Below are 25,842 nucleotides of genomic sequence, written 5' to 3' on the forward strand. Positions count from 1 at the left end.
CCCCCTCGTTCTCACCTTCCACCCCACCAGCCAGCGGATCCAACATATCATCCACCAACATTTCCGTCACCTACAACAGGACCCCACCACTGGCCATATCTTCCCATCCCCTCCCCTCTCTGCATTCCGCAGAGACCGTTCCCTCCGCAACTCCCTGGTCCACTCGTCCCTTCCTACCCAAACCACCCTAACCCCGGGCACTTTCCCTTGCAACCGCACGAGATGCAACACCTGTCCCTTTACCTCCCCCCTCAACTCCATCAAAGGACCCAAACATTCTTTCCAGGTGAGACAGAGGTTCACCTGCACCTCCTCCAACCTCATCTATTGCATCCGCTGCTCTAGATGTCAACTCATCTATATCGGCGAAACCAAGCGCAGGCTCGGCGATCGCTTCGCTGAACACCTGCGCTCGGTCCGCATTAACGCCACTGATCTCCCGGTGGCCCAGCACTTCAACTCCTCCTCCCATTCCCAGTCTGACCTCTCTGTCATGGGCCTCCTCCAGTGCCATAGTGAGGCCCGCCGGAAATTGGAGGAGCAGCACCTCATATTTCGCCTGGGCAGTTTGCGGCCCGGTGGTATGAACGTTGACTTCTCCAACTTCAGATAGCTCCTCTGTCCCTCCCTTCCCCTCCTCCTTCCCAGATCTCCCTCTATCTTCCTGTCTCCACCTATATCCTTCCTTTGTCCCACCCCCGACATCAGTCTGAAGAAGGGTCTCGACCCGAAACGTCACCCATTCCTTCTCTCCCGAGATGCTGCCTGACCTGCTGAGTTACTCCAGCATTTTGTGAATAAATCGATTTGTACCAGCATCTGCAGTTATTTTCTTATAGCATTTCTGACCTTTCTGTCCTCGGCCTCCTCCATTGTCAGAGTGAGGCCCAAAACGCAAATTGGAGGAACAGCATCTCATATTTTGCTTGGGCAGCTTACACCCCAGTGGTATGAACGTTGATTTCTCTAACTTCAAGTAACCCCTATAATTCCCTCTCCCCATCCCTCCCCCACCCAAGTCACACCAGATCTCGACCCGAAACATCACCCATTCCTTCTCTCCAGAGATGCTGCCTGTCTGCTAAGTCACATTTTGTGTCCAACAATTCTCTAGGCTGGTTCAGTACCAAATGTTCTAGTAGCTATTAATTTGAGATCCAGGCAAAATTAAGCAGATAACCTTTGGTGTAATATTTCTAATAACTGTCTTTCAAGCTTAAATTTAGTACTTATCATTAAGTATATTCAAAATGCTTCATGGAGGCACATTTAGAATAAAAAGATGCAAAATGAAAAATCAGCAAACACAAAGGTTGAGCAAATGGCTCAGTAGATGGGTATTTTAATAAGTACCATAAAAAAAAACAAAAGGCAAAGAAGCTCAGAGGTTTCAGGGCAAACGAGGGTAAGGAGAACAGTCACAGAAAGACTAAAGTTTGTAAATTGTAAATCTACTCACTAATTTCAGCTTCTCTACAACTTATTTTCTTTTCCTTCATTTAGCAACCTCACTGTATTCAAGTTCAAAGGTGAATGCCATGTAAATAGTTGCACATCACTGGATTTCCTTCTATTCTCATCCTCAATCTCATTCTCAAAACTTCATCCTCAATATTGATGGTCTCCCAGTATCCACCTCCCCTCACATCCGGAATCTTGGAATCATCTTTGATCAAACCCTCTCCTTCGACAAACACATCAAACACATCATCAAGACAGCCTTCTTCCACCTCAAAAACATCGCCCGTCTCCGTCCATCCCTCTCCTCCACAGCTGCAGAAACCCTCATCCACGCCTTCATCACCTCCCGTCTGGACTACTGCAACAGCCTCCTCTGTGGCTCACCCTCAAAAATCATCAGTAAACTTCAATACATTCAAAACTCCGCTGCCCGTCTACTCACCCACTCCCCGATCCGTGACCATATCACCCCCGTCCTTTACAAGCTCCACTGGCTCCCCATCCCCCAGAGAATCCAGTACAAAATCCTCCTCATGACCTACAAAGCCCTCCTGATGGACAGGGCTTTCTCCATCGCTGCTCCCACCCTCTGGAACTCACTACCCCAAACCGTCAGAGACTCCTCCTCACTCACCACATTCAAAACATCACTGAAGTCTCACCTGTTCAGCACTGCCTTCAACCACTGATCGTTTACTTATTTATCTATTTATTTTCTTCTCTATGTTCTAGTAATCCCTGTAAAGCGTCTTTGAGTGTTTGAAAAGCGCTATATAAATGTAATGCATTATTATTATTATTATTCTTTTGTTTCTCATGGATTTACCCAAGTTACCCTTAAATTAATTCATACTGTCAAATGCAAGAAGTCTATCTTGAATATTTACATTATGCGATAAACTATTCTCAGCCTGCTCCAAAATGTCCCTTTTATTTCCTTTTCTCCTTAATGTTTAACAGGTTTCCCTTTAAATACATAAACGACTCCATCGTAGAGCATTCCACATTCTTACAGATATACTGCATGAAATTGCATAAATTGTGCAGTGCATAATCGTGTCAAATGGCCCATCGGAAGAACAACTGAAAAATAAACAAAGCTAAAAAGCAAATTCAATCCTCCATAAAGTCTAGAAAAGTCTAGTACTTCCTCGATGTCGTAATACAAGCATTGTGGCCAGGTGAGAAAAATTTGAGACAGATGGTGCTTTTTTTTTAATGACTGATTAGGCAGAGAGGATATGGGGTGATATTTGACTTGTTAAAGATAAACGTTAATAAAATTCTGTACCTTCTGAAGAAACAGAAGATGGAGAGTGCATTGATACAGAAACAAAATTAGAAGAGATAAGGAGCAAAAATAAAATACTACTTGATAAGTGGAGGCACAAGTGAAAGGAAGCTATGTTAACCATTTATACAGTGCCCTCCATAATGTTTGGGACAAAGACCCATCATTTATTTATTTGCCTCTGTACTCCACCATTTGAGATTTGTATTAGAAAAAAAATCAGGTGTTTAAAGTGCACATTGTCAGATTTTGATAATGGTAATTTTTATACATTTTGGTTTTACCATGTAGAAATTACAGCAGTGTTTATACATAGTCCCCCCATTTCAGGGAACCATAATGTTTGGGACACAGCAATGTCATGTAAATGAAAGTAGCCATGTTTAGTATTTTGTTGCATTTCCTTTGCATGCAATGACTGCTTGAAGTCTGCGATTCATGGACATCACCAGTTGCTGGGTGTCTTCTCTGGTGATGCTCTGCCAGACCTGTATTGCAGCCATCTTTAGCGTATGCTTGTTTTGGGGGGCTAGTCCCTTTCAGTTTTCTCTTCAGCATATAAACGTCATGCTTAATTGGGTTCAGATCGGGTGATTGACTTGGCTACTCAAGAATTGACCATTATTTTAGCTTTGAAAAACTCCTTTATTGCTTTAGCAGTATGTTTGCGATCATTGTCTTGCTGTAGAATGAACTGGCGGCCAATGTTTGGCGACCAGTGGTTTGTATCTTGCAGTGTAGCCTCTGAATTTCTGTTCAAGAAGTCTTCTGCGGATAGTGGCCATTGACAAATCCACACCTGACTCCTGAAAAGTGTTTCTGATCTGTCGGACAGGTGTTTGGGGATTTTTGTTTATTATAGAGATAATTCTTCTGTCATCAGCTGTGGAGGTCTTCCTTGGCCTGCCAATCCCTTTGCGATTAGTAACCAGTGCTCTCTTTCTTCTTAATGATGTTCCAAGTAGTTGATTATGGTAAGCCTAAGGCTTGGCTGATGTCTCTAACAATTTTATTCTTGTTTCTCAGTCTCATAATGGCTTCAAAACGGTACACGATAGCGCGACAATTTTAGGTCCACCTTACTCACCATTGTCACTTTAGTGATAATACAAGTAGTTTTATTGAAATCGGTGTTATATTTTTTCAACGGGTCCACTTTGTCTAGTTTACTATAAAGTTTAAGGAATGAGGAGGAGAGCAGCAGGGGTTTTTGTTGATCAATTAAACTTATGATTATTCGTCTTACAGTAAAAATCATGCAATTGTAGTGGGCCAAGGAGGCCGAAATAACGACAAGTAGTCAAGGTTAACGAAAGTGTGTTTACTGTATCTCTGGAACTCCAAAAGGGAATGAGAGTCATGCGGTCCTTGACCTTTATACTCCCGGCCGAAGTCCGCCTCCTTGGATCGACCCATTCCCGTGCCGAGGGGTCGTGAGTGGTATGGCCCGACCCTCGGGAGCCGCCACAGGACCCCCCCCCAGAACCAGAGGCACGAAACGCACCGGTGGTCGCACTAGTCGACCGAACCGTGTACGGTACCCGTCCGACGGGGGGTCTGGCGGGGGCATAGCTGGAGGGACAACCGGGGGGGCTGGCGGGGGCACTGCTGGAGGGACAAACGGGGGCGGAGAAGGGGGTACACATACCGGTCGAGATGAGGGGATCGGCGGGTGCGGTGTTGGAGGCACTTGCAAAGGGGGGCGCCCGCGCGGCCGAGGCTGTGCAACCCGCACCGGCTGGTCAATGTCCAAGTGCGCTGGCTTGAGGCGATTAATTGACACGGCCTCCGGTCGGCCCCCCATGTCCAACACAAAAGTTGTCTCACCGCACTTCAGCACCTTGAAAGGGCCCTCATAAGGTCTCTGAAGCTGTGCTCGATGGGCGTCACGGCGGAGAAAAACGTAGGCACAATCCCGAAGGGCCAATGGGACGTGCGGGTGGAACGTCCCATGGTGAGACGTAGGGACGGGTGCCAGTTTTCCCACTCGCTCACGAAGGCGCTGTAGGGTGGACGAGGACGGTTCCTCCTGCCCCGGCGACGAGGGCACGAACTCCCCGGGCACGGTGAGCGGCGACCCGTAGACGAGCTCGGCTGATGACGTTGCGAGGTCCTCCTTGGGTGCCGTCCGGATGCCTAATAAGACCCACGGCAGTGCGTCCATCCAATCGGGGCCGGAGAGTCGTGCCTTCAACGCAGCCTTGAGCTGCCGGTGGAACCTCTCCACCAGGCCGTTAGCCTGCGGATGGTAGGCCGTGGTGTGGTGAAGCCGAACCCCTAACAGCTCAGCCATGGCTGACCACAACTCAGAGGTGAACTGTGGTCCCCGGTCTGATGTAAGGTCCACCGGCACCCCAAAGCGTGCGATCCAATTTGCAGCCAACGCTCGAGCACACGTGGCCGTGGACGTGTCGGTCAATGGTATGGCCTCTGGCCACCGGGTGAACCTGTCAACCACCGTGAGGAGGTGAGTAATGCCCCTCGAAGTCGGGAGGGGACCCACAATGTCCACGTGCAGGTGGTCAAATCGGCGGTTTGGCAGACCGATTTGCTGGAGAGGCGCCCGGACGTGGCGCTGGATCTTCGCCGTCTGGCACGCGACGCAGGTGCGGGCCTAATTGCCAAACTGCTTGCGGAGACCGTGCCACATGAACCGTGTGGCCAACAGTGCGACTGTCGTCCGGATGGATGGGTGAGCCAACCCGTGGATTACATCGAAAATCCGCCTGCGCCAGGCAGCAGGCGCGATGGGGCGTGGTTGGCCCAATGACACGTCGCACAAAATTGTCGCTCCATTGGGGCCGAGAGGGACATCCTCAAGGCGGAGGCCGGAGATGGCAGTCCGGTAGGCGGGTATCTCGTCGTCCGCCAGTTGCGCCACCGCCAGGGCTGAATAGTCAATGCCAGGCGCCACATCCAAAACCACCTCGACGGCGGGGCGCGACAACGCGTCGGCCACCCGGTTTTCTTTCCCCTCCACGAAACGGATGGAGGTTGTGTACTCTGAAATGTACGCCAACTGACGCTGTTGTCGGGCGGACCACGGGTCTGCAACCTTCGTGAAGGCGAAAGTTAGTGGCTTGTGGTCCGTGAATGCTGTGAACGGACGTCCCTCCTGAAAGTAGCGGAAGTGACGTACCGCCTGGTACAGGGCCAGGAGCTCGCGGTCGAACGCACTATACTTCTTCTGGGCGCTGGTAAGGTGTCGACTGAAAAAGGCCAGGGGACACCAACCCCTGTCTGTCAGTTGTTCCAGCACGGCGCCGATAGCTACCTCTGATGCGTCCACTGTAAGGGCCGTCGGGGCATTTTCCCGTGGGTGGACGAGCAGCACAGCCCGAGCCAGGGCCTCCTTTGCGCCATCGAAAGCCGTCGCCGCCTCATCGGTCCATGCAATGTCCTTACGTCCGCCTGCCAGAAGATGATACAGCGGCTCCATGATGTGGGCCGCAGATGGCAAAAAACAGTGGTAAAAAGCCACCATGCCCACGAATTCCTGCAGGCCACGTAACGAGAAGGGACGGGGAAACCGGCGGATGGCCTCAACTTTGTCCGGCAGGGGAACCGCACCCTGCGAAGCCACGCGGTGGCCGAGGAAATCGATGGTCTCCACGCCGAGCTGGCACTTGGCGATGTTGATGGCCAAGCCGTGCTCACTCAGCCTTTGAAACAGCTGTCGAAGGTGGGCACAGTGCCCTTTCCGCGAGCGGCTGGCTATCAATATGTCATCGAGGTACACAAATATGAAGTCCAGCCCACGACACACGCCATCCATCAGGCGCTGAAATGCCTGCGCCGCGTTTTTGAGGCCGAATGGCATGCGCACGAACTCATACAGGCCAAACGGTGTGATGATCGCCGTCTTTGGTACGTCGTCCGGATTGACGGGGATCTGGTTGTAACCCCGCACCAGATCCACTTTGGAGAATATAGTAGCCCCGGCGAGGTGGGCGTTGAAATCCTGAATGTGGGGTACGCGGTATCGGTCCGCCGCGGTAGCGGCGTTCAGTCGCCGTAGCGGCGTTCAGTCACCGATAATCCCCGCAAGGCCGCCAGCCACCGCTTGCCTTGGGGACCATGTGAAGTGGGGACGCCCATGGACTGTTCGATGGTCGAACGATCCCCAAGGATTCCATGTCGCGGAATTCCTGCCGCGCCAGACGCAATTTATCCGGCGGAAGTCGGCGCGCTCGTGCGTGGAGGGGTGGGCCGGTCGTGACGATGAAATGCACCACCCCATGCTTGGGGTTTGACGTACGAAATTGTGGCGCCGTGATGTCCGGGAATTCCGCCAGGATTCGAGCATAGGTGGATTCGACCGATGACATCGGCCGAGCAACAGGACAGACCAACCCTAATGTAATGGGCTGCATTGTTGCACTGTGGACCAATTGCTGCCTCCTGACATCCACCAGGAGGGAATGCGCCCGCAAAAAGTCCGCCCCGAGCAACGGTTGGGAGACGTCGGCCACGGTGAACTGCCAAGTAAAGTGGCAAGAGCCGAAGGTGATCTTCACCGTGCGCACACCATAAGTGCGAATGCTGGTTCCATTCGCAGCGGTGAGGGCGGAACCGCGCTTCCCAGAATGAATGTCCTGCATCGAAGGAGGCAGCACGCTCAACTCTGCCCCGGTATCCACAAGAAAACGATTACCCGAAACCCGATCCCAAGCAAAAAGGCGGTGAATCTGGCCGGCCGCCGCGGGGTCTACTGGCAGCCGGCCACAGCGTTTCCCGGATACGCGCATGGCAGGCGGCATCGTCGGGCTGCAGCACCCCAGCGCTGGTGGTAATAACACCAGTTCTTAACCAAGGTGTTGTCTGAAGCCTGCTGTCGTTGAAAAGCAGGTGCAGTACCTGCGGCTGCCGCCGGGGGAGCCCGTGCAGGCCTCCGGGGCGCAGGTTTGACTCCTTCCACAAACGCCCCTCCCGACCAGGCTATTTCGGGCGCTGCCGGAGTGACGCGCAGCGTCATGACGTCATCACTGCGCGCCGCCCAAAGGGCGTCTGCACGCCTGCCGAGGGCCTGGAGATCATCACAAGGCCCTTCACTGAGCTGCATGCGAATGTCGGACTGCAGTAAGTGGAGAAATACATAGTCAAAAAGGAGGCAAGGTTTGTGACCGTCCAGCAACGCGAGCATGTCACCAAGCAGCGCGGATGGGCGCCGGTCGCCCAGGGGAGGCATGTGGAGGATTCTTTTGGCCCGCTCCATCCTCGGGAGCCGGTAAGTTTCCAGCAATAGAACTTTTAGCGCATCGTATTTACCTTGGGTCGGTAGGTCGGCGAGGAACTCGGTTACCCGCTGGACCGTGTCCTGGTCCAGGGCTCCAACCAGGTAGAAAAACCGTGTATCATCCGACCGGATGGATTTAAGCTGGAAATATACCTCAGCTTGCTGGAACCAGACGTGGGGTCGGTGGGTCCAAAAGGTAGGGAGGGCTACAGAAATTGCCTCGATAGCCGGTGTAGCGCCCTCGGACAGCGAGGCGAAGGCTGAGCTCCATGTCTTGTCCATTTTTCTATAATGGACCGTTCGGGGTCACCAATGTAGTGGGCCAAGTAGGCCGAAATAACGACAAGTAGTCAAGGTTAACGAAAGTGTGTTTACTGTATCTCTGGAACTCCAAAAGGGAATGAGAGTCATGCGGTCCTTGACCTTTATACTCCCGGCCGAAGTCCGCCTCCTTGGATCGACCCATTCCCGTGCCGAGGGGTCGTGAGTGGTATGGCCCGACCCTCGGGAGCCGCCACACAATAGTATTTTAATATGTGTAAAGAAGCTGTCAACAAGGGCACTGGTCTGGCTGCATTCTAGCCAAGTATTAAAGATAAAACCATAATGGCCTAAATATTCGATCATGCAGCAGTGTTTATTTCAGTGCTACGCAAATTAAAATTTTTGTTCCCCAGAGTGAAAATTGATAATGACAATTTCCAGGTCACTTGTGGAAATTCAAGGAGGCTTTTCTGATTCACACAGTGCAATCACTATGATGCAAGAAAAGCTTTCAGCCATTCAAAACTATACTGTGTCTACAGCAATACCGTCCGTCTCATTCCTCCACTATGTCACTGTAGCCCCAACAAATTAATCTCCATGAAATGTTTATTTCTTTCCTTTAGAAATCATTAATCATCTCTCCTTCTGCCTTTCCTTGTAGGCAGAGAGCTCTAAATTGTCACCACTCTCTGGGTAAAACAATTCTTATTCGCATCCCTCTATTTCTTATCCCAAATTTTAATTTATTCCCGAGCCCTCGCACCATCAATCAGCAGTTTTTTCTTACCTTAACGTAAACGTCATAATCTTTTGCACCTTCATCAACTCTCCCATTAGATTCCTTTGTTCTCAGGTCAGCCCTAATCTTGCAGGTAAATCACTCATCCCTGAAGCCTTTCTTGGACATCTTCCCTGCATCCTCCCAAGGATGTCCATATTCTTCCTAAAGTACTGTCACCAAAATTGGAAAATATAGTCTATCTGTCGTCTAACCTTAGTTGTGTAAAAGTTCAGCAAAATGCTTCTACTTTGCACATTCAGTACTTCTACTACTGCAGCCCAAGATCCCAACTATTGAGCCAGCTACCCTGATCACATTTCCTGACATCTTCCTTCTTCAATGCACATGTACCCCTCAGTCTTTCTCCAACACTCGTGACATAGGGTCATGCATTTTATCATCATCTGCTGCTTTCTGCAGCCACCTTTATTTTTGAGCTTTCAAATTATCAAATGAAGTCATGATGCAACCTGTCAGTACGCACTATACCACACATCTGTAGGAGTTTGATATGCCAAATTTGGTAACATGCCGAATCGTAACAAACTTCTGAGGAAGTAGAGGCTTTGGTGAGCTTTCTTTGTGATTGCATCAATGTCCTGGGCCCAGAGCAGGTCATCAGAGATGTTTATTTCCAGGAAAAGGGATGTACTTGGGCTTGATGGGGCATAGTGAAAATTCAGTTGACTAGTTCCAAGAACAATGGGGTTTTCATATGAGTAGAGATTCAGTGACCTAAAATTGTTGCTCTAGTGTTTAGAATTAAGAGAAGGTGGGTCATCAAAATGTACAAAATTCCTGTAGCACCTGAAATACTAAATCCAGGGATGTTTTGTCATACCGAGGAACAGGGGACACCGTTTGGGGCATGCAAAGATGAGGAGAATTTTCTTCTCTCAGAGGGGCAAATCTTTGAAATTTTCGACCTGGAACTCTGGATTGTGTCCATTCATAAATATATCAACAGAAAATCTACTTCTGCTCTTGGCTCCGAGATTCTTATGAAAGGTTGGAAAGGGTTTCATCCCCGGTTACTTTGGATCTGGAATTTCCAATCCAACAGCACTGGCAATAACTCAATACAAATATAGCAGTTCCAGATAGAATCCTTCTGGTACGCTTCTCAGAGGCAATAAATAATGGACAATAAACAGCATGGATAATAAAACAGCATTTGCCAGGGATGTCTGTACCCCATCCAGAATGGAAAAAATGAAACATTCATTGTCATGTCTAACTTGAAACACAAAACTCATCAACAACAATGCATTTATTCAGGTCTCCAAAATCAACATACACCCCAAATTCACCAAGCCAAAATTAAAGCTCAATCTTGGCTCGGTGTCAGAAGATAACCTCCAAATCAATGGAAACTTTATCATCTCAAACAAAGTTTATAGAACCTTGGAAGATCAATCCATTGCGTTACTTTTAAATAATTAAAACATGATCTGGGTCACTCAAGTTAGATTTCTTAACTTAAAAAAGTTAAGTTATTTTCTCATTGTGTCCCATATTGTCACGGCAACCCTCAAAGACACTAAATCGCATTTTTCAGTTTTAAATAATTACAACTGGACAACATGATAAAACATGTAACAAGTGTAAAATATAAAATGGAAAATAAAACTAGAGGATTAATGGTAATTCCTTCTTTCACCAAATAAGTTCGTAATTGAAAATGTTTTGTAATTAACTTACTTCAGTCGCTCTGCAAAGATGTACTGTGTGAAATCTTTCACAGCAGGGGCGAAAAATAACAACTCCTGCAGCTCAATTCCCTTTGCACAGATATCTTCAGGAGAATTGAATCGTAGAACATAGAACGGATGACAAACTGGACCAAACACTTCAAACACCTATTAAATGAAATTAAATGAGACAATGAAACAAGTTTATTGCGTTATTTACAATTAAAGACGAGAAAATAGCAAGTACAGAACTTGTATTACCAAGTCTTATACGGTACCATTGGGAAAGGGTTTTGGAAATTTATGGTAAATATTTTCACTTCAAGATATTTTCACAAGAAGAAAAAAATATCAATACTCATTTCCTATCAATCAGCTCTAACATTAATATCTCACTTTCCAAAGTACAGCATATGAATTAGGAATTGGAGTAGGTCACTTGGCCCTCATTATTTAATATGATCATGGCTGATCTGACTGTAACCTCAATTCCAAACTGCTGTACAGCATGTTAACCTTCCACCCCTTATTTATTGATAATCTAACTCTACTGTAGAAATGTTTATTGAAGACTGCATGCTTCAACCAATCTCTCTCTTCATAACTCTCGTGGCAACAAGCCTAGCCGTCCAACCTTTTTCTTTTAAAAAGCAACCCATCTTTTCTAGATATCATTCGAATAAACCATATTAGAAAAGCTTCCAATGCGTTTGCATTATTCCTTAAATGGGCAGATAAATGCTGTACACAGTGCTTCAGGTGTGAGGCAAGACACAAAATGCTGGAGTAACTCAGCAGGTCAGGCAGCAAAACATGAATAGGTGACGTTTCAGGTGAAGAGCCTTCTTCCGAAAAAGGGCCTCAGCCCTAAATGCCACCTCTCCATGTTCTCCAGAGCTGACTCGATGAGTTACTCCAGCATTTTGTGACTTTCCTTGGTAAACCAGCATCTGCAGTTCCTTGTTTCTATCTTGTGACTTGTATTTCAGATGTGATTTTACCAATACCCTAAATTGAAATATAACAACCCTACTTCTGCATTCAATCTCCCCGCCAATACGTGATTTCATTTGTTAATACCCTACATACTATTCTTTTGCAAATTATGCACAAGAACACCTAGATCCATCTACATCTCAGAGCTCCACATTCTCTCGTTATTTAAATAGTACAGCTGTTTTTAATTTTTCCTTCCAAAATGAACAATTTCCCACATTATCTGCTATATATATTTTCTTTGCCTATTCACTTAACCTGTGCATGTCTCATCAGACCATTCTTAAGTCCTCTTCACAAATTATTGTAACCCATGCTTATAAAAGCCTGCTTTCTTATCTCCACAAATGGTTAGGAGATCAAATTGCCAAAAAAATTAAACAGATATGCCTGCTGCACATAAGAAACCTACCGGAAATACCGCTGCCTGCCTGATAACGGACAAACCAATGACGAACACTACTCAGACAAAATCACTAACAGAGTGACAACGGACAACATTTATAGAAAGGAATAAGGGCAAACCCTAGCACATAATAGCATTGCTAGAGACTAGTCTTTATTATTTCAAATGACTAAAAAATTGATTTAGCCTGGGGCAAAACACATTTGTGACACTTTCTTGGTCAAGTCAGAGTAATCAGTGAATTTGATGGGGCACTTCCTATAATTGGACATCATTCGGTAGTCCATTTTAATTGAAAGAGTTTGGATTAGAATCGGCTATTTACTCAATTACTAGAAAATTAACCAACAGCTGCATGCATTTTAAAAAATCTGATTTTTTTAGATTTATCCCATGTTCCATTTTAATTACCTTTGCCCATACACTTCAATCAGCAAGCAGTATCTGTGCACTGAACATTGAATAAGTAATACAGTTGACATAGACACATTAACATAAACACATGAATCAAATAGAAAGGATTTTTAGCAATATTCAACTTCCAAGACATCATTCGACCTTAGTTTTTTTTTTAATAGTACTATTCGGTCAATGCTCCATTGTCAGAATAATTTCAACAGGCAGAGAAAATCCCCTGGGTTCCGTACAGAGATCCACTATTTTCTGAATCATGTCATGTAAATAAATGTTAATAAATGACACACCTAACAGATATGCTGACTTTACATTTAACTGAAAGCATCAAGAGATTCACAACAATATTTTTATAACAGCATATTTAATGCACTTTCCTTGCCTTGTGGTCTTAAACTTGCAAAGGAAAGCAATATAGAATTTGAAAGAAAGATGTCATGATACTTGGCAAATAATAATGCTACCAAGCTCGCAAATCATTGAAAGAAAACCCCATTCCATTTTATTTCACAATGAAACCTACTAAAACACATAACTACAGATGGTAAAAGATGTGGATGCATTGAACCCAGCCACAAAACATCTAAACCTAAGTACCATCCCTTACGTACATAATCTCCTGAGCAAAGGGAAAATAAAATTGCATTGAATAATTCATAGAACAGTTCAAGACAAAAACTAAGGTAGGAAATTCCCCTCTATCTCTCCAATGCAATCTAAACGAGTTTCCAAGATTACAGCAATTCTTGGAGATACACATAACATTCTTTTCTTTATTGCACAGTGATATCAATGATATAAGAGTTAGGAAGTCATGATGAAGCTATGCAGAATTTTGCTTAGGCCACATTTGGAGTGTTGTGTGCCGTTCTGATACAAAGCCATTAGCTAATTTGCAGATGATACAAAGTCATTAGCAAATTTGCAGATGATACAAAGCTGGGTGGTAGTGTGAACTGTGAGGAAGATGCTATGAGGTTGCAGGGTGACTTGGACAGGTTGTGTGAGTGGGCGGATGCATGGCAGATGCAGTTTAATGTGGATAAGTATGAGGTTATGCACTTTGGTGGTAAGAATAGGAAGGCAGAGTATTATCTGAATGGTGTCAAGTTAGAAACAGGGGATGTACAACGAGATCTGGGTGTCCTAGTGCATCAGTCACTGAAAGGAAGCATGCAGGTACAGCAGGCAGCGAAGAAAGCCAATGGAATGTTGGCCTTCATAACAAGAGGAGTTGAGTATAGGAGCAAAGAGGTCCTTCTGCAGTTGTACAGGGCCCTAGTGAGACCGCACCTGGAGTACTGTGTGCAGTTTTGGTCTCCAAATTTGAGGAAGGATATTCTTGCTATTGAGGGCGTGCAGCGTAGGTTTAGTAGGTTAATTCCCGGAATGGCGGGACTGTAATATGTTGAAAGACTGGAGCGACTAGGCTTGTATACACTGGAATTTAGATGGATGAAAGGAGATCTTATCGAAACGTATAAGATTATTAAGGGGTTGGACACGTTAGAGGCAGGAAACACGTTCCCAATGTTGGGGGAGTCCAGAACAAGGGGCCACAGTTTAAGAATAAGGGGTAGGCCATTTAGAACTGAGATGAGGAAAATCTTTTTCAGTCAGAGAGTTGTGAATCTGTGGAATTCTCTGCCTCAGAAGGCAGTGGAGGCCAATTCTCTGAATGCATTCAAGAGAGAGCTGGATAGAGTTCTTAAGGATAGCGGAGTCAGGGGGTATGGGGAGAAGGCAGGAACGGGGTACTGATTGAGAATGATCAGCCATGATCACATTGAATGGCGGTGCTGGCTCGAAGAGCCGAATGGGCTCCTCCTGCACCTATTGTCTATTGTCCCCTGAAAGCAAGAATGTGAAGGCTTTGGAGAGGATGCAGAAGAGGTTTACCAGAATGATGTCTTGTGTAAACCAGCATCTGCAGTTCCTTCCTACACGCTGGATTAGAGAGTATTAGCTATAAGGAGAGGTTGGGCACAGATTGTTTTCTCTGGAATGCCAGAGGTTAATGCCAGAGACCTGATAGAACTCAAAAAAAGTATGAGGCATTGATGCAAATGTCAAAGACTAGAGGCCATAGCTTTAAGGTGAGAGGGGCAAAGTTTAAAGGAGATGTGCAGACCAAGTCTTTTTTTCACAGAGAAGGTGATAGGTGCCTGGAACGCACTGACAGGGGTGGTGGTGGAGGTAGATACAATGTTGTCATTTAAGAGGCTTTTAGTAAAGCACATGATTATGCAGGGATACGGATCATGTGCGGACAGATGAGATTAGTTTCTCTTGGCTTCATATTCTGCACAGATATTGTGGGCCAAAGGGCCTGTTCCCATGCTGTACTGTGATATGTTCTATTCGCAGTTATATCTCTTATGCTCTACAACACGATTCTCATCTATTGTATACTGGCTTTAATATCTCACATATCCACTGTGGTCAATGATGCTTCTCAGTTACTTACAATATTTTCAGCAGACAGAAATGGCTCTGAATCACTCATTGAATACTGCATCTAACTCGACCTTAATGCATCCAGCACTTTATTTTATTGCCTCTCAAGCACCTACTTAATCTCCATGGAATAATGACATCCACTAAACTACATTACGCACCTACTGACAATTCTCATCCAGCAACCATTTTCATCATTCAACGATGCCAGTCTCCCACTGTCCTGCTATACGTTCAGTGCTGTATGTGACCAATCTCTCATATTATAGATGACACTGATCTGTCTTCCCTTCATCCATTTACTGTAAGACAATCTCAATGATCTAACTGTACTGAATAACAAACAGTGTGGCTGCGCCTAACGGCTGCGGCTCTCTGGCAGTCTGTGTACTTTTTCCTTTTTTTTTTTGTTTGTGTGTCGGTGTTGGGTTGGTTTTTGTTTCTGTTTTTGGCAGTGTATGTGTGGGTGGGGGGGGGGTGGGGGGTGGTGGAAACCTTTCTTTTATTAGGTCTCTTCCCCGGGGCGCAACTCGGCCGCGAGGCCTTCCATCGCCCGCGGGGCCTTCCATCGCCCGGCATGGCTCAGCCGCTGGACTTAGCATCGGCGGCGCGGCTCGGCCGCGGGACCTAACGGTGCCCGGCGTGGCTCGGCCGCGGGGCCTTCCATCGCCCGGTACGGCCGCGGGACGTCTCAGCGCTCGGTGCAGCTCGGCCGTGGGGCCTTCCATCGCCAGGCGCGGCACGGCCGTGGAACGGTTCAGCGCCCGCGGAGCCTTCCGTCGCCCGGCGCGGCCGCTGGACTTAACATCGCCGGCGCGGCTCGGCCGCGGGACTTAGCAGCGGCCAGGGCGGCTCGGCCGCGGGGCCTTCCATCGCCCGGCGCGGCTCGGCCGCTGGACTTAACATCGCCGGCGCGGCTCGGCCGCGGGATGTTTCAGCGATCAGTGCGGCTTGGCCGCGGGGCCTTCCATCCCCTTGCGGGGGCTGTGTGTGTCGGTCGCCTCGTCAGGGGTCGAGCTGCCTGTCCGTGGGCGTTGGGGGAAGAGAGTGGAAGTTTTGTTGCCTTCCATCACAGTGAGGGGGTGTTTGGACTCACTGTGATGGATGTTTGTCTTGGGGTCATGTATCCTGTGTACTTTTTTTCTTTTTTTTGTTGTGCTTTGTGACTGCTGTAATTTTGTTCGGTACTTGTACCGAATGACAATAAAGTTCTATACTATTTTCATGCAGCACAAAATACCAGTGCACAATAAACAATACGTGATGTGACCTTCACTTCGCCATGCTCAACTCAGCAATGAACGATGCCAACCCAGATTCCAACCTTTCTTAAGCTCCTAGTCACCAAAATAAGTAGTGTTTTAAGCCTTTGTTCTGGCAGTGTTTGCCATGTCTGTGTCAAAGGAAAAATTGACCAGAAACAATCATTTGTAAATTTCAATCAAGCCATATGTGATCTCAGCTTCTAATTCTAACAATTAACCTCTTCCGTGATTAACTAAATAGAAATTTTAATGTTTGAGAACGTTCACCTTAGCAAAATATATATCCACAGCATAAACATTAGAAATGTAGGAAAATAACTGCAGATGTTGGTTCAAATCGAAGGTATCACAAATTACTGGAGTGACTCAGCGGGTCAGGCAGCATCTCAGGAGAGAAGGAATGGGTGACGTTTTGGGTCGAGACCCTTGGTCTCGACCCAAAACGTCACCCATTCCTTCTCTCCTGAGATGCTGCCTGACCCGCTGAGTTACTCCAGCATTTTGTGATACCTTCGGCATAAACATTAGATGTTACTTGCTCTTGCATAATTACCTGCCCAATTGAGTTCCTGTTCTTTCTGAAAAGGATAGTTTCCTCATTCACCGGTGGCATATTTGCTCGTGATTCAACGATTACTGCAAATAAAGAGACAAATTCAGAGTGACATTAAAATATTCACTTACAAAACAAATTCCATCTTTCAACGTAGCAAAAAAAACGAAGAGCAGCTGAGGGAACTTAGTTGGTCAGGCAGCATCTGCGGAAGGAAACGTCACCTGTCTATTCCCTCCACAGATGCTGCCCTGACCCACTGAGTTCCACCAGCTTCACTTTTTTTTTTGCTACAGATTTCAGCATCACAAATGTACGGTGCCTGCATCTTTAAATGTACTCTGAACCAAAGCCTACTTGGAAATATCAATTTATATTTTTATAATTACATTTTATAATAATAAAAGCAGAAATCAGAGTGAAAGATTTACCCAGTTTCTCACTTCAATGATCATTCCTGACCTGCTGAGTGTTTCTTGGAAGTTGTTTTCATTTCCAGCAGCTATCTACTTGAAAAATGTACTACCACGCTAATAAATCAGCAAATGGGTCAGCAAGGAATCTTGTGAATTGCCACCTGAGTTATTTATCCAATAATTCAACAGCATCAGTGTGTTAACATGTTTAGCAGTGTTATCAGCTGGATAAAAAAATGCATTCTCTTGATTTAATTGATACATTCTATTCACAACATTCATTAGGATCAGCAAAAATGGATTTGATTTCATTAAAAAATGGTTTTGATCTTATGCGGTTGAAATAACCGAGGCATTAAAGACTCATACTCGTGGCAATTTTAATCTTCTGGTGCATCATTTTTGGGGGAAAAAATCCTAATATTTAGACCACAAGGCAGCAACTTTTCAACAATCTACTTCTGACATTATCACAGTGCATTATGGAATTATTCACCACATGACATAATACCAAGAACTGAAGGTCAGGTCTTAGCAAAATCCTAATAATTGCCCAAGTTTCATTCACTTTTTTACAAAATGTGGCTAAACAATTCTGTGGACATATGTAGATTTCTTTTTCAGCAGTTTGCGCTTATTAATTATGATTAGTTATTATTTTGGTCGAAAAATTAGCCAAGGTTCCCATTCAGTGATAACATGTGACCTGCGCATGATCCAACATTAAATTCAACCTTGACAAACTGGTAAATTATTTAATCGCCTTGCCTTGATTCTGCAACCATGAATGTCTTTGCTTAATCGAAATCCATTAACATCTCCTTAGAAATTATAAAAAATAGCTTTTTAGCTGAAAGGCAGCTCCAGAATTCTAAAAACAGTTTCAGAACTAGGCCAGGGAGGGTGCAAATCATTTTGCAGAAATAACAAGTCTAGTAAATTGCTCATGGGTAAATAGATACTGCTGCATCTTTGTTGAACATCATTCCTGCTGATGTTACTGGATCAACAGAGTCTTTGATGCAAGGAGATGATTGAAAATACAAACAACAAAAATGCTCCCAGTTACAAAGCTACCGACTAAGCTATTTGGCTAAATGGAAAAACCTTACTACTTTGATAAGATTCTGCTGAGAAAGAATTCTGCTATTTTAACTCATCTGGTTTAGGTGCAACTCAAAATGCACACCAGTATGATTGAGTCTTATCTTCCTTCTTCGCTGCTATAGGTTATCATACAGATAGCAACCAGTTAATAGCCAGTTTACAGACAACTGTAAAAGGCAATAATGTCAGTCCTGCTGAAAACATAGGTTCTGAAAACAAGCATCATCAAGCTCAGCTTTAAGAAATCAATACAAATATCTGTGCGAATAGCTGTGTGAAATGTTTGCAACACAGGAGCCAACACAGCAGACTACTTGATTTAACGTTTTTAACAACCGGGCAAAATTTAGCATTCAGCTCCTTGTCTCATTTGAATATTTTCCAGGAACACTGGAAAACCTTGGTTTCATTGAAACTTCATGGATTAGGCATGATTTCCTTTTACCTTTAATCTCAAAAATAGCCTATCAATCATCTTTTTTCTGCTGCCCATTTCGTTTTAAAGCACTTTTTCACTTTTGTTTTGTAATGACTTGTTTATTCTTTGTGTCATATTTCAAACCATGGTAACAATAAGAAAAATATATGACATGCTGGATCTTATTGGAATAATTGTTTAGTTTAGTTTAGAGATACAGCATGGATAACAGCAGGACCTTCAGCCTATTGAGTCCACTCCGACCAGCGATCACGCGTACACTCGTTTTTTCCTACACACTCGGGACAATTTACAGAAGCCAATTCACCCACAAACATGCACGTCTTTGGAATGTGGGAGGGAACCCGGAGAGCCCCCATGTGGCCACAGGGAGAAAGTACAATCTCCGTACAGACAGCACCCATAGTCAGGATTGAACCCGGGTCTCACGTGCTGCAAGGCAGCAACTCTATCTCTGTGCTACTGTGCCACCCAAGTGCCGTCTATTCAAAGAAAACAATGCAAGATTAAATAGCCAAAGTAGAGTGATGAATCTGGAACAAGTCTGCCAGTCATTGAAATAAGATTAGAATGAAGAATCACAATTAACAAGCACAAACAGCTGAAAAAGATTCTACATTAAAGTCCACATTGATTTGTGCATCCTGAATCAAACAGACTATGTGTGGGCTGTGTAAAAATAAGATATACAACTACAGTGATTAATTTTAATAAATGACATTGGCATGAAACTAAGGATGATCAATAAAGCATCCCTTTATTTTATGCTGCATTAGAGATCTTTATCTTGAAAGCTGCTGAATGACAATGTAACTGCACAAAATAGCTGTGAACTTTAGCAAATTTAATTCTAATGGGATTTCGGCCAAGAATACTATTGTCACTCCTGCAGATGTTCTGTGGATGTTTTGTGGTACAAGTTCACATTGCACTTAACAAATAAAAGAAAATTGCAGAGTATTACTCTAGCAATTGATCATAAGACTGTAATACTGTACTGAAAACACAATGCTCAACTAAGTGCACTTAATAGAACCAAATTAGAAAGGTGGAAATGTAGTGTGGAATAAATGTTTGAGGGATTTTGTCTCTTTAATATACCTGTAATGGTTTGTTAAGTATGAAATATTTAAAATTCTGTTGCGCGCCAGCATTTGTTACAAGTTGTTGAATCATAGTCATACACCATAGAAACAGACCCTTCAGTCCAACTCTTCCATGCTGATCAAGACACCCCATCTAAGCTAGTCCCATTTACCCACATTTTGCAGATATCCCCCTAAACCTTCCACATCCATAAAACACCCTTTCCTTTCCTATCCATGAGTTTTTTTAAAATAAAATAAACTAAAATGTAATAACTATAATTAAATAAAGGTTGACAAGTAGCAGTGCAGATTATCATATCATATCATATCATATATATACAGCCGGAAACAGGCCTTTTCGGCCCACCAAGTCCGTGCCGCCCAACGATCCCCGTACATTAACACTATCCTACACCCACTAGGGACAATTTTTACATTTACCCAGCCAATTAACCTACATACCTGTACGTCTTTGGAGTGTGGGAGGAAACCGAAGATCTCGGAGAAAACCCACGCAGGTCACGGGGAGAACGTACAAACTCCTTACAGTGCAGCACCCGTAGTCAGGATCGAACCTGAGTCTCCGGCGCTGCATTCGCTGTAAAGTAGCAACTCTACCGCTGCGCCACCGTGCCGCCCTTGTACCCAAGGATCTAAAAGTCATTGTACCAGAGTTATTGAAAGGCAACATGCAGGTGCAGCAAGCAACTGAGATGGTAAATGTTGGAGTTTATTGCAAGGTTCGAGTATAAGAGTGACAATGTCTTGCTGCAATCATACAGTGCTTTGTGACATCACAGTATTGTATCTTCCAAAACAAGATACAGCGACCAGAGATCTTGCAGAGAAGTTTCACTAGACTAGTTACAAGGAGGCACGGTTTGCTGTAGAGATCGAGAATATTACACCTGTGTTCTCTAGAGTTCGATAAATGGGAGGAGATCACTTTGAAACTTTCGTTTATAGAAAGGAAAGGTGGGTGTTGTACTTCGTGGTCCGGTACCTGTTGTACCTTTAGTGACTCTGGACGGACCACAAGTACACGTGTATAAAAGGTTACATTGCTGGAGCTGAACTCCAGGCTGTTTATTCCGTGGCCACCTGCATCCAGAGTGACCGCCTAATCACACCCATCACTTATATACACAGCCATACAAAGTAGTTCTTGGATACACAAAGTAGTCCCAGCAATATCACAACATCCCCCTTGTCTTATATATTACAACAGTGGGCACAGTGACGCAGTGGTAGAGTTTATGCCTTACAAGGGCAGGGACCCAGGTTCGATCCTGAATATGGGTGTTGTCTGTTCGGAGTTTGTATGTGGGTTTTCTCTGGGTGCTCTGGTTTCCTCCCACACTCCAAAGACGTACAGGTTTGTTGGATAATTGAATTGTAAAATTGTCCCCGGTGTGTAGGAGAGTGTTACTGTGTGGGGTGATCGCTGGTCGGCATGGACTCGGTGGGCCGAAGGACCTGTTCCCGTGCTGTATCTCTAAAGTGTATAGTCTAAAGAAAGAATAAAGTTCTTACAATACTTGATAGGCCGACTGCAAAGAAAAGGTTTCCCTTGACTGCGAATCCAAAGGATCACATTCTCAGAAGGGGGTAAGATTTTTAGGGAATGAAATGAAGAAAACATTCCTCATGCAAAATGTGCTGAATCTTTGTGTTTTCTCTACCCAAAGTGCTGTGGAGGGTCAGTGCTTGGCTTCATTCAAATGAGATGTTAATTAATTTTTTCGCTATTAAAGGGTGAAAGTGATACAAGCCTAGAGCAGCAAAATGTCATTCAAGTCCGAGATCAGTCAGGATCTTGATGAATGGCAGAACAGGATCAAATCGCCAAATGACTTACTTTTTTCCTATTTCTTATGTTCTTATTTACCATAATTTGTATATCTGATATATGCCAGACATGAGGGGTGCTGGTTAAATTAAATATACCAGTTAATCAAGAATCAACTTGAGCGCTACCTCAGTGCTCCCCACTGCTGGCCTGGCCATTGTCATCAGGTGATTGTCAAATAAAATTAAATAAAACCATGCCCTTGAAAGGAAAAGTGACTTGCCATCAAAACACCTATTCCTTCTTGATTCATTCAAATGGACACACCCGTTAATTAAAAGGCAGCTGCTAATGCAGTTGATGAGCAGCAGCCATCCTCTCAGAGTGTAACATGGCCCTTGTCACAAATAGGAGCAATTTGTTGTTGCCGTAAATCGTGGGAATGGTAGCCTAACATTTTTAATTGAGTGATTCTAAAGTCAAACACCCTTGGTGTTGCTTACTCCATTAGATCTTCCGTCACTCCATGTCATCCCACTGTTAGCCGGGCCCACTGAAATGCAATTTACTACAGCATCCCAAATTGTAGATGGCCACATGGAGCGTTTACTGTACTTGCAGTGTGACTGAGCTGCAACAAATAAGCAGTGGATGTCTGTCCAAAACCTTTGATGCAAGGGCTGGGGCGTGAGCTGGAGACACCGAATGAGTATTTGAACAATTTGGACAAACCTGGCCACATTTATATTCAGAGAGAGCCACAGCACGGAAGCAGGCACTTTGGCCCAACTTGCCCATACCGACCAAGATACCCCATCGACACTAGCCCCATCTGACGGAGTTTAGGTCATATCCCTCAAAACCTGTCCTAAGCATGTACCTGACCAAATGGCTTTTAAATGTCATGATAGTCAACTCAACTTCCGCCTCTTGCAGCACAATCCATATAACCACCCACCTCTGGTGAAAAAAGTCACCGTTCCGGATATGATTAAATCTTTCCCTTTCACCTTAAACCTATGCGTCCTAGTTCGAGATTCCACAATTCTGGTGTATCTACCCTATCTATTCCCCTCATGATTTTATCCACCTCTGTAAGATCACTCCCCCCTCCCTCCCCTCACCCTCCTGCATTCCTAGTCTGCCCAGCCTCTCCCTGCCTCGAATTCCCTAAAACGAGAGGATAGCACCTAAAAATTAGTACAGGTGCTTCATGAACTAGGCTCTGGCACACTTCTATCTGCATTGGGCTACAGGAAATAGATTTCTCTCCTGCAAACAGAGGCTTGGCGATGTCAATTGTTCATTTTCAATCTGGTATTGAGAGGTATAGGTCAAAAATCCCTATAAGGAGTTTGACCACAATTCAGCCAAGACATTGCCTGATTGGCACCAGAGGTTCCAGGGGTTACATGGTCTCCTGCTTTTATAATCAATCTCAAATTTGCCGATCTAATCACATCGCATTTTACAGGAGTGTGCTGTAAGCCGTGGCTTCCACGAAAACACTTATCTCATGCAAGTAACGTTGCTGTTTTTATTCATTGGTCTTCCTGACAAAGAACAAAAAATTACTTCAAAGAAGATTTCTTTTCAGTATTGAAGATTATCAAAGAACCTGGAAACAGATTTAATTCATAAGAATATGACGTGTTCGGTTTCAGGGAATTTAGTCAAACCATTCATTAAGGACAATTTCAAGGATCAATGATTTCAAAGCACTGCAGTTTTCTCTTCAGCATATAAAAGGCATGCTTAATTGGATTCAGATCGGGTGATTGACTTGGCCACTCAAGAATTTACCATTTTTTAGCTTTGAAAAACTCCTTTGTTGCTTTAGCAGTATGTTTGGGATCATTGTCTTGCTGTAGAATGAACCACCAGCCAATGAGTTTTGAGGCATTTGTTTGAACCTGAGTAGATAGAATGTGTCTAGACAATTCAGAATTCATTATGCTACTACCATTAGCAGTTGTATCATCAATGAAGATAAGTGAGCCAGTACCTTCAGCAGCCCTACATGCCCAGACCATAACACCCCCACCACCGTGTTTCACAGATGAAGTGGTATGCTTTGGATCTTGGGCAGTTCCTTCTCTCCTCCATACTTTGCACGCCATCACTCTGATATAAGTTCATCTTCGTCTCATCTGTCCTCAAGACCTTTTTCCAGAACTGTGGTTGCTCTTTTATGTACTTCTTCGCAAACTGTAACCTGGACATCTTATTTTTGCAGCTAACCAGTGGTTTTCATCTTGCAATGTAGTCTCTGTATTTCTGTTCAAGAAGTCTTCTGCGGACAGTGGTCATTGACAAATCCACACCTGACTCATGAAGAGTGTTTCTGATCTGTCGGACTGGTGTTTGGGGATTTTTCTTTATTATAGAGAGAATTCTTCCGTCAACAGCTGTGGAGGTCTTCCTTGGCCTGCCAGTCCCTTTGCGATTAGTAAGCTCACCAGTGTTCTCTTTCTTCTTAATGATGTTCCAAACAGTTGACCTTGGTAAGCCAAATGTTTGGCTGATGTCTCTAACAGTTTTATTCTAGTTCCTCAGTTTTATAATGGGTTCTTTGACTTTCATTGGCACAACTTTGGTCCTCATGTTGATAAACAGCAATAAAAGTTTCCAAAGGTGATGGAAAGACTGGAGGAAGGACTAGTAGGAAAAACAACTGTGCACTTCAACTCCCCCTGCCATTCCCAATCATACGAAACAGGGGTTCCCCTCTTCCATTATAGATGAGGCTCTCACTAGGGTCCCCACAATATCCCACAGCTCCACTCTTGCTCCTCCTCCCCCCATTCGTAACAAGGATAGAGTCCCCCTTGTCCTCACTTTCCACCCCATCAGCCGTTGCATACGACAAATTATCCTCCAACATTTCCGCCACCTCCAACGGGATCCCACTACTGGCCACATCTTCCCATCTCCACCCCTTTCAGCTTTCCGCAGAGACCGTTCCCTTCGAAACTCCCTGGTCCACTCGTCCCTTCCCACTCACACCACCCCCTCACCAGGTCCCCCCTCGACTCCATCCAAGTACCCAAACAGTCTTTCCAGGTGAGGCAGAGATTCAACTGCACCTCCTCCAACCTCATCTATTGTATCCGCTGTTCCAGATGACAACTTCTCTACATCGGCGAGACCAAGCACCAAGTACTGAGCCTCAGGGAGATCAGGTCTCAACCAACCTGATCTCCCTGAGGCTCAGTACTTTAACTCCCCCTCCCATTCCCAATCTGATCTTTCTGTCCTGGGCCTACTCCATTGTCAGAGTGGGGCCCAGCGCAAATTGGAGGAACAGCACCTCATATTTCGCTAGGGCAGTTTACACCCCAGCGGTATGAACATTGACTTCTCTAACTTCAGTTAGTCCCTGTTTCCCCTCTCTATCCCCTCCCCATTCCTCTCACTACTCTTCCTGTCTCTGACTACATCCTATCTTTGTCCCGCCCCCTCCCTTGACATCATTCTGAAGAAGGGTCTTGACCCGAAACATCACCCTTTCCTTCTCTCCCGAGATGCTGCCTGACCCGCTGAGTTACTCCAGCATTTTGTGTCTACGTGGAGGAAAGACTAGGTGCTGAGAGTTCTCTCATACCTGCATTAAGGAGGCATTTAAACACACCTGAGTAATTACAAACACCTGTGAAGCCATTGGTCCCAAACATTAAATGGGGGGGCTACGTATAAACACTGCTGTAATTTCTACATGATGAAACCAAAATGTATAAAAATGGCCTTTATTAAAATCTGACAATGTGCACGTTAACCACATGTGATTTTTTTTCTATTACAAATCTCAAATTGTGGAGTACAGAGGCAAATAAATAAATGATGGGTCTTTGTCCCAAACATTATGGAGGGCATTGTACTAACATAAGGATAGGGTTTTGGGGAATGTTAAATATTTCCCTTGGTGCCAGTTTGTGAAATAATTTTTTTAAAACCAAATGCTATAAATATATTTGGCCCACAGTTAGAATAAGATGTGAAACCTGCAGGAAGCAGGGTGACGCAAAGGTAATGCCTCAAAGAAAAAATCAAGTCAAGTCAATTTTATTTATATAGCACATTTTAAAACAACACACGTTCACCAAAGTGCTGTACATCAGTTCAGGTACTAAGGACGAACATACAATGGCACACAAACATAACAGCACATACATAAACACTTCACAG

At 44.9% G+C, this 25,842-nt stretch overlaps 1 protein-coding gene across 1 annotated transcript in view; it reads right to left on the reverse strand.

Moving 5' to 3' along the window:
- LOC144600774 (uncharacterized) overlaps positions 1–25,842 on the reverse strand; it is a 111,450-nt gene that overhangs the window by 39,623 nt on the left and 45,985 nt on the right. The window contains exons 5-6 of the mRNA XM_078412672.1: positions 16,819–16,901; positions 10,738–10,895 (exon numbers count right to left, since the gene is read on the reverse strand). Coding sequence (XP_078268798.1) covers positions 10,738–10,895; positions 16,819–16,901 — 241 coding nt within the window. The remainder of the gene's footprint in view (positions 1–10,737; positions 10,896–16,818; positions 16,902–25,842) is intronic.

The sequence above is a fragment of the Rhinoraja longicauda genome, chromosome 1 (assembly GCF_053455715.1).
Source record: "Rhinoraja longicauda isolate Sanriku21f chromosome 1, sRhiLon1.1, whole genome shotgun sequence".
NCBI classification, from domain to species: domain Eukaryota; kingdom Metazoa; phylum Chordata; class Chondrichthyes; order Rajiformes; family Arhynchobatidae; genus Rhinoraja; species Rhinoraja longicauda.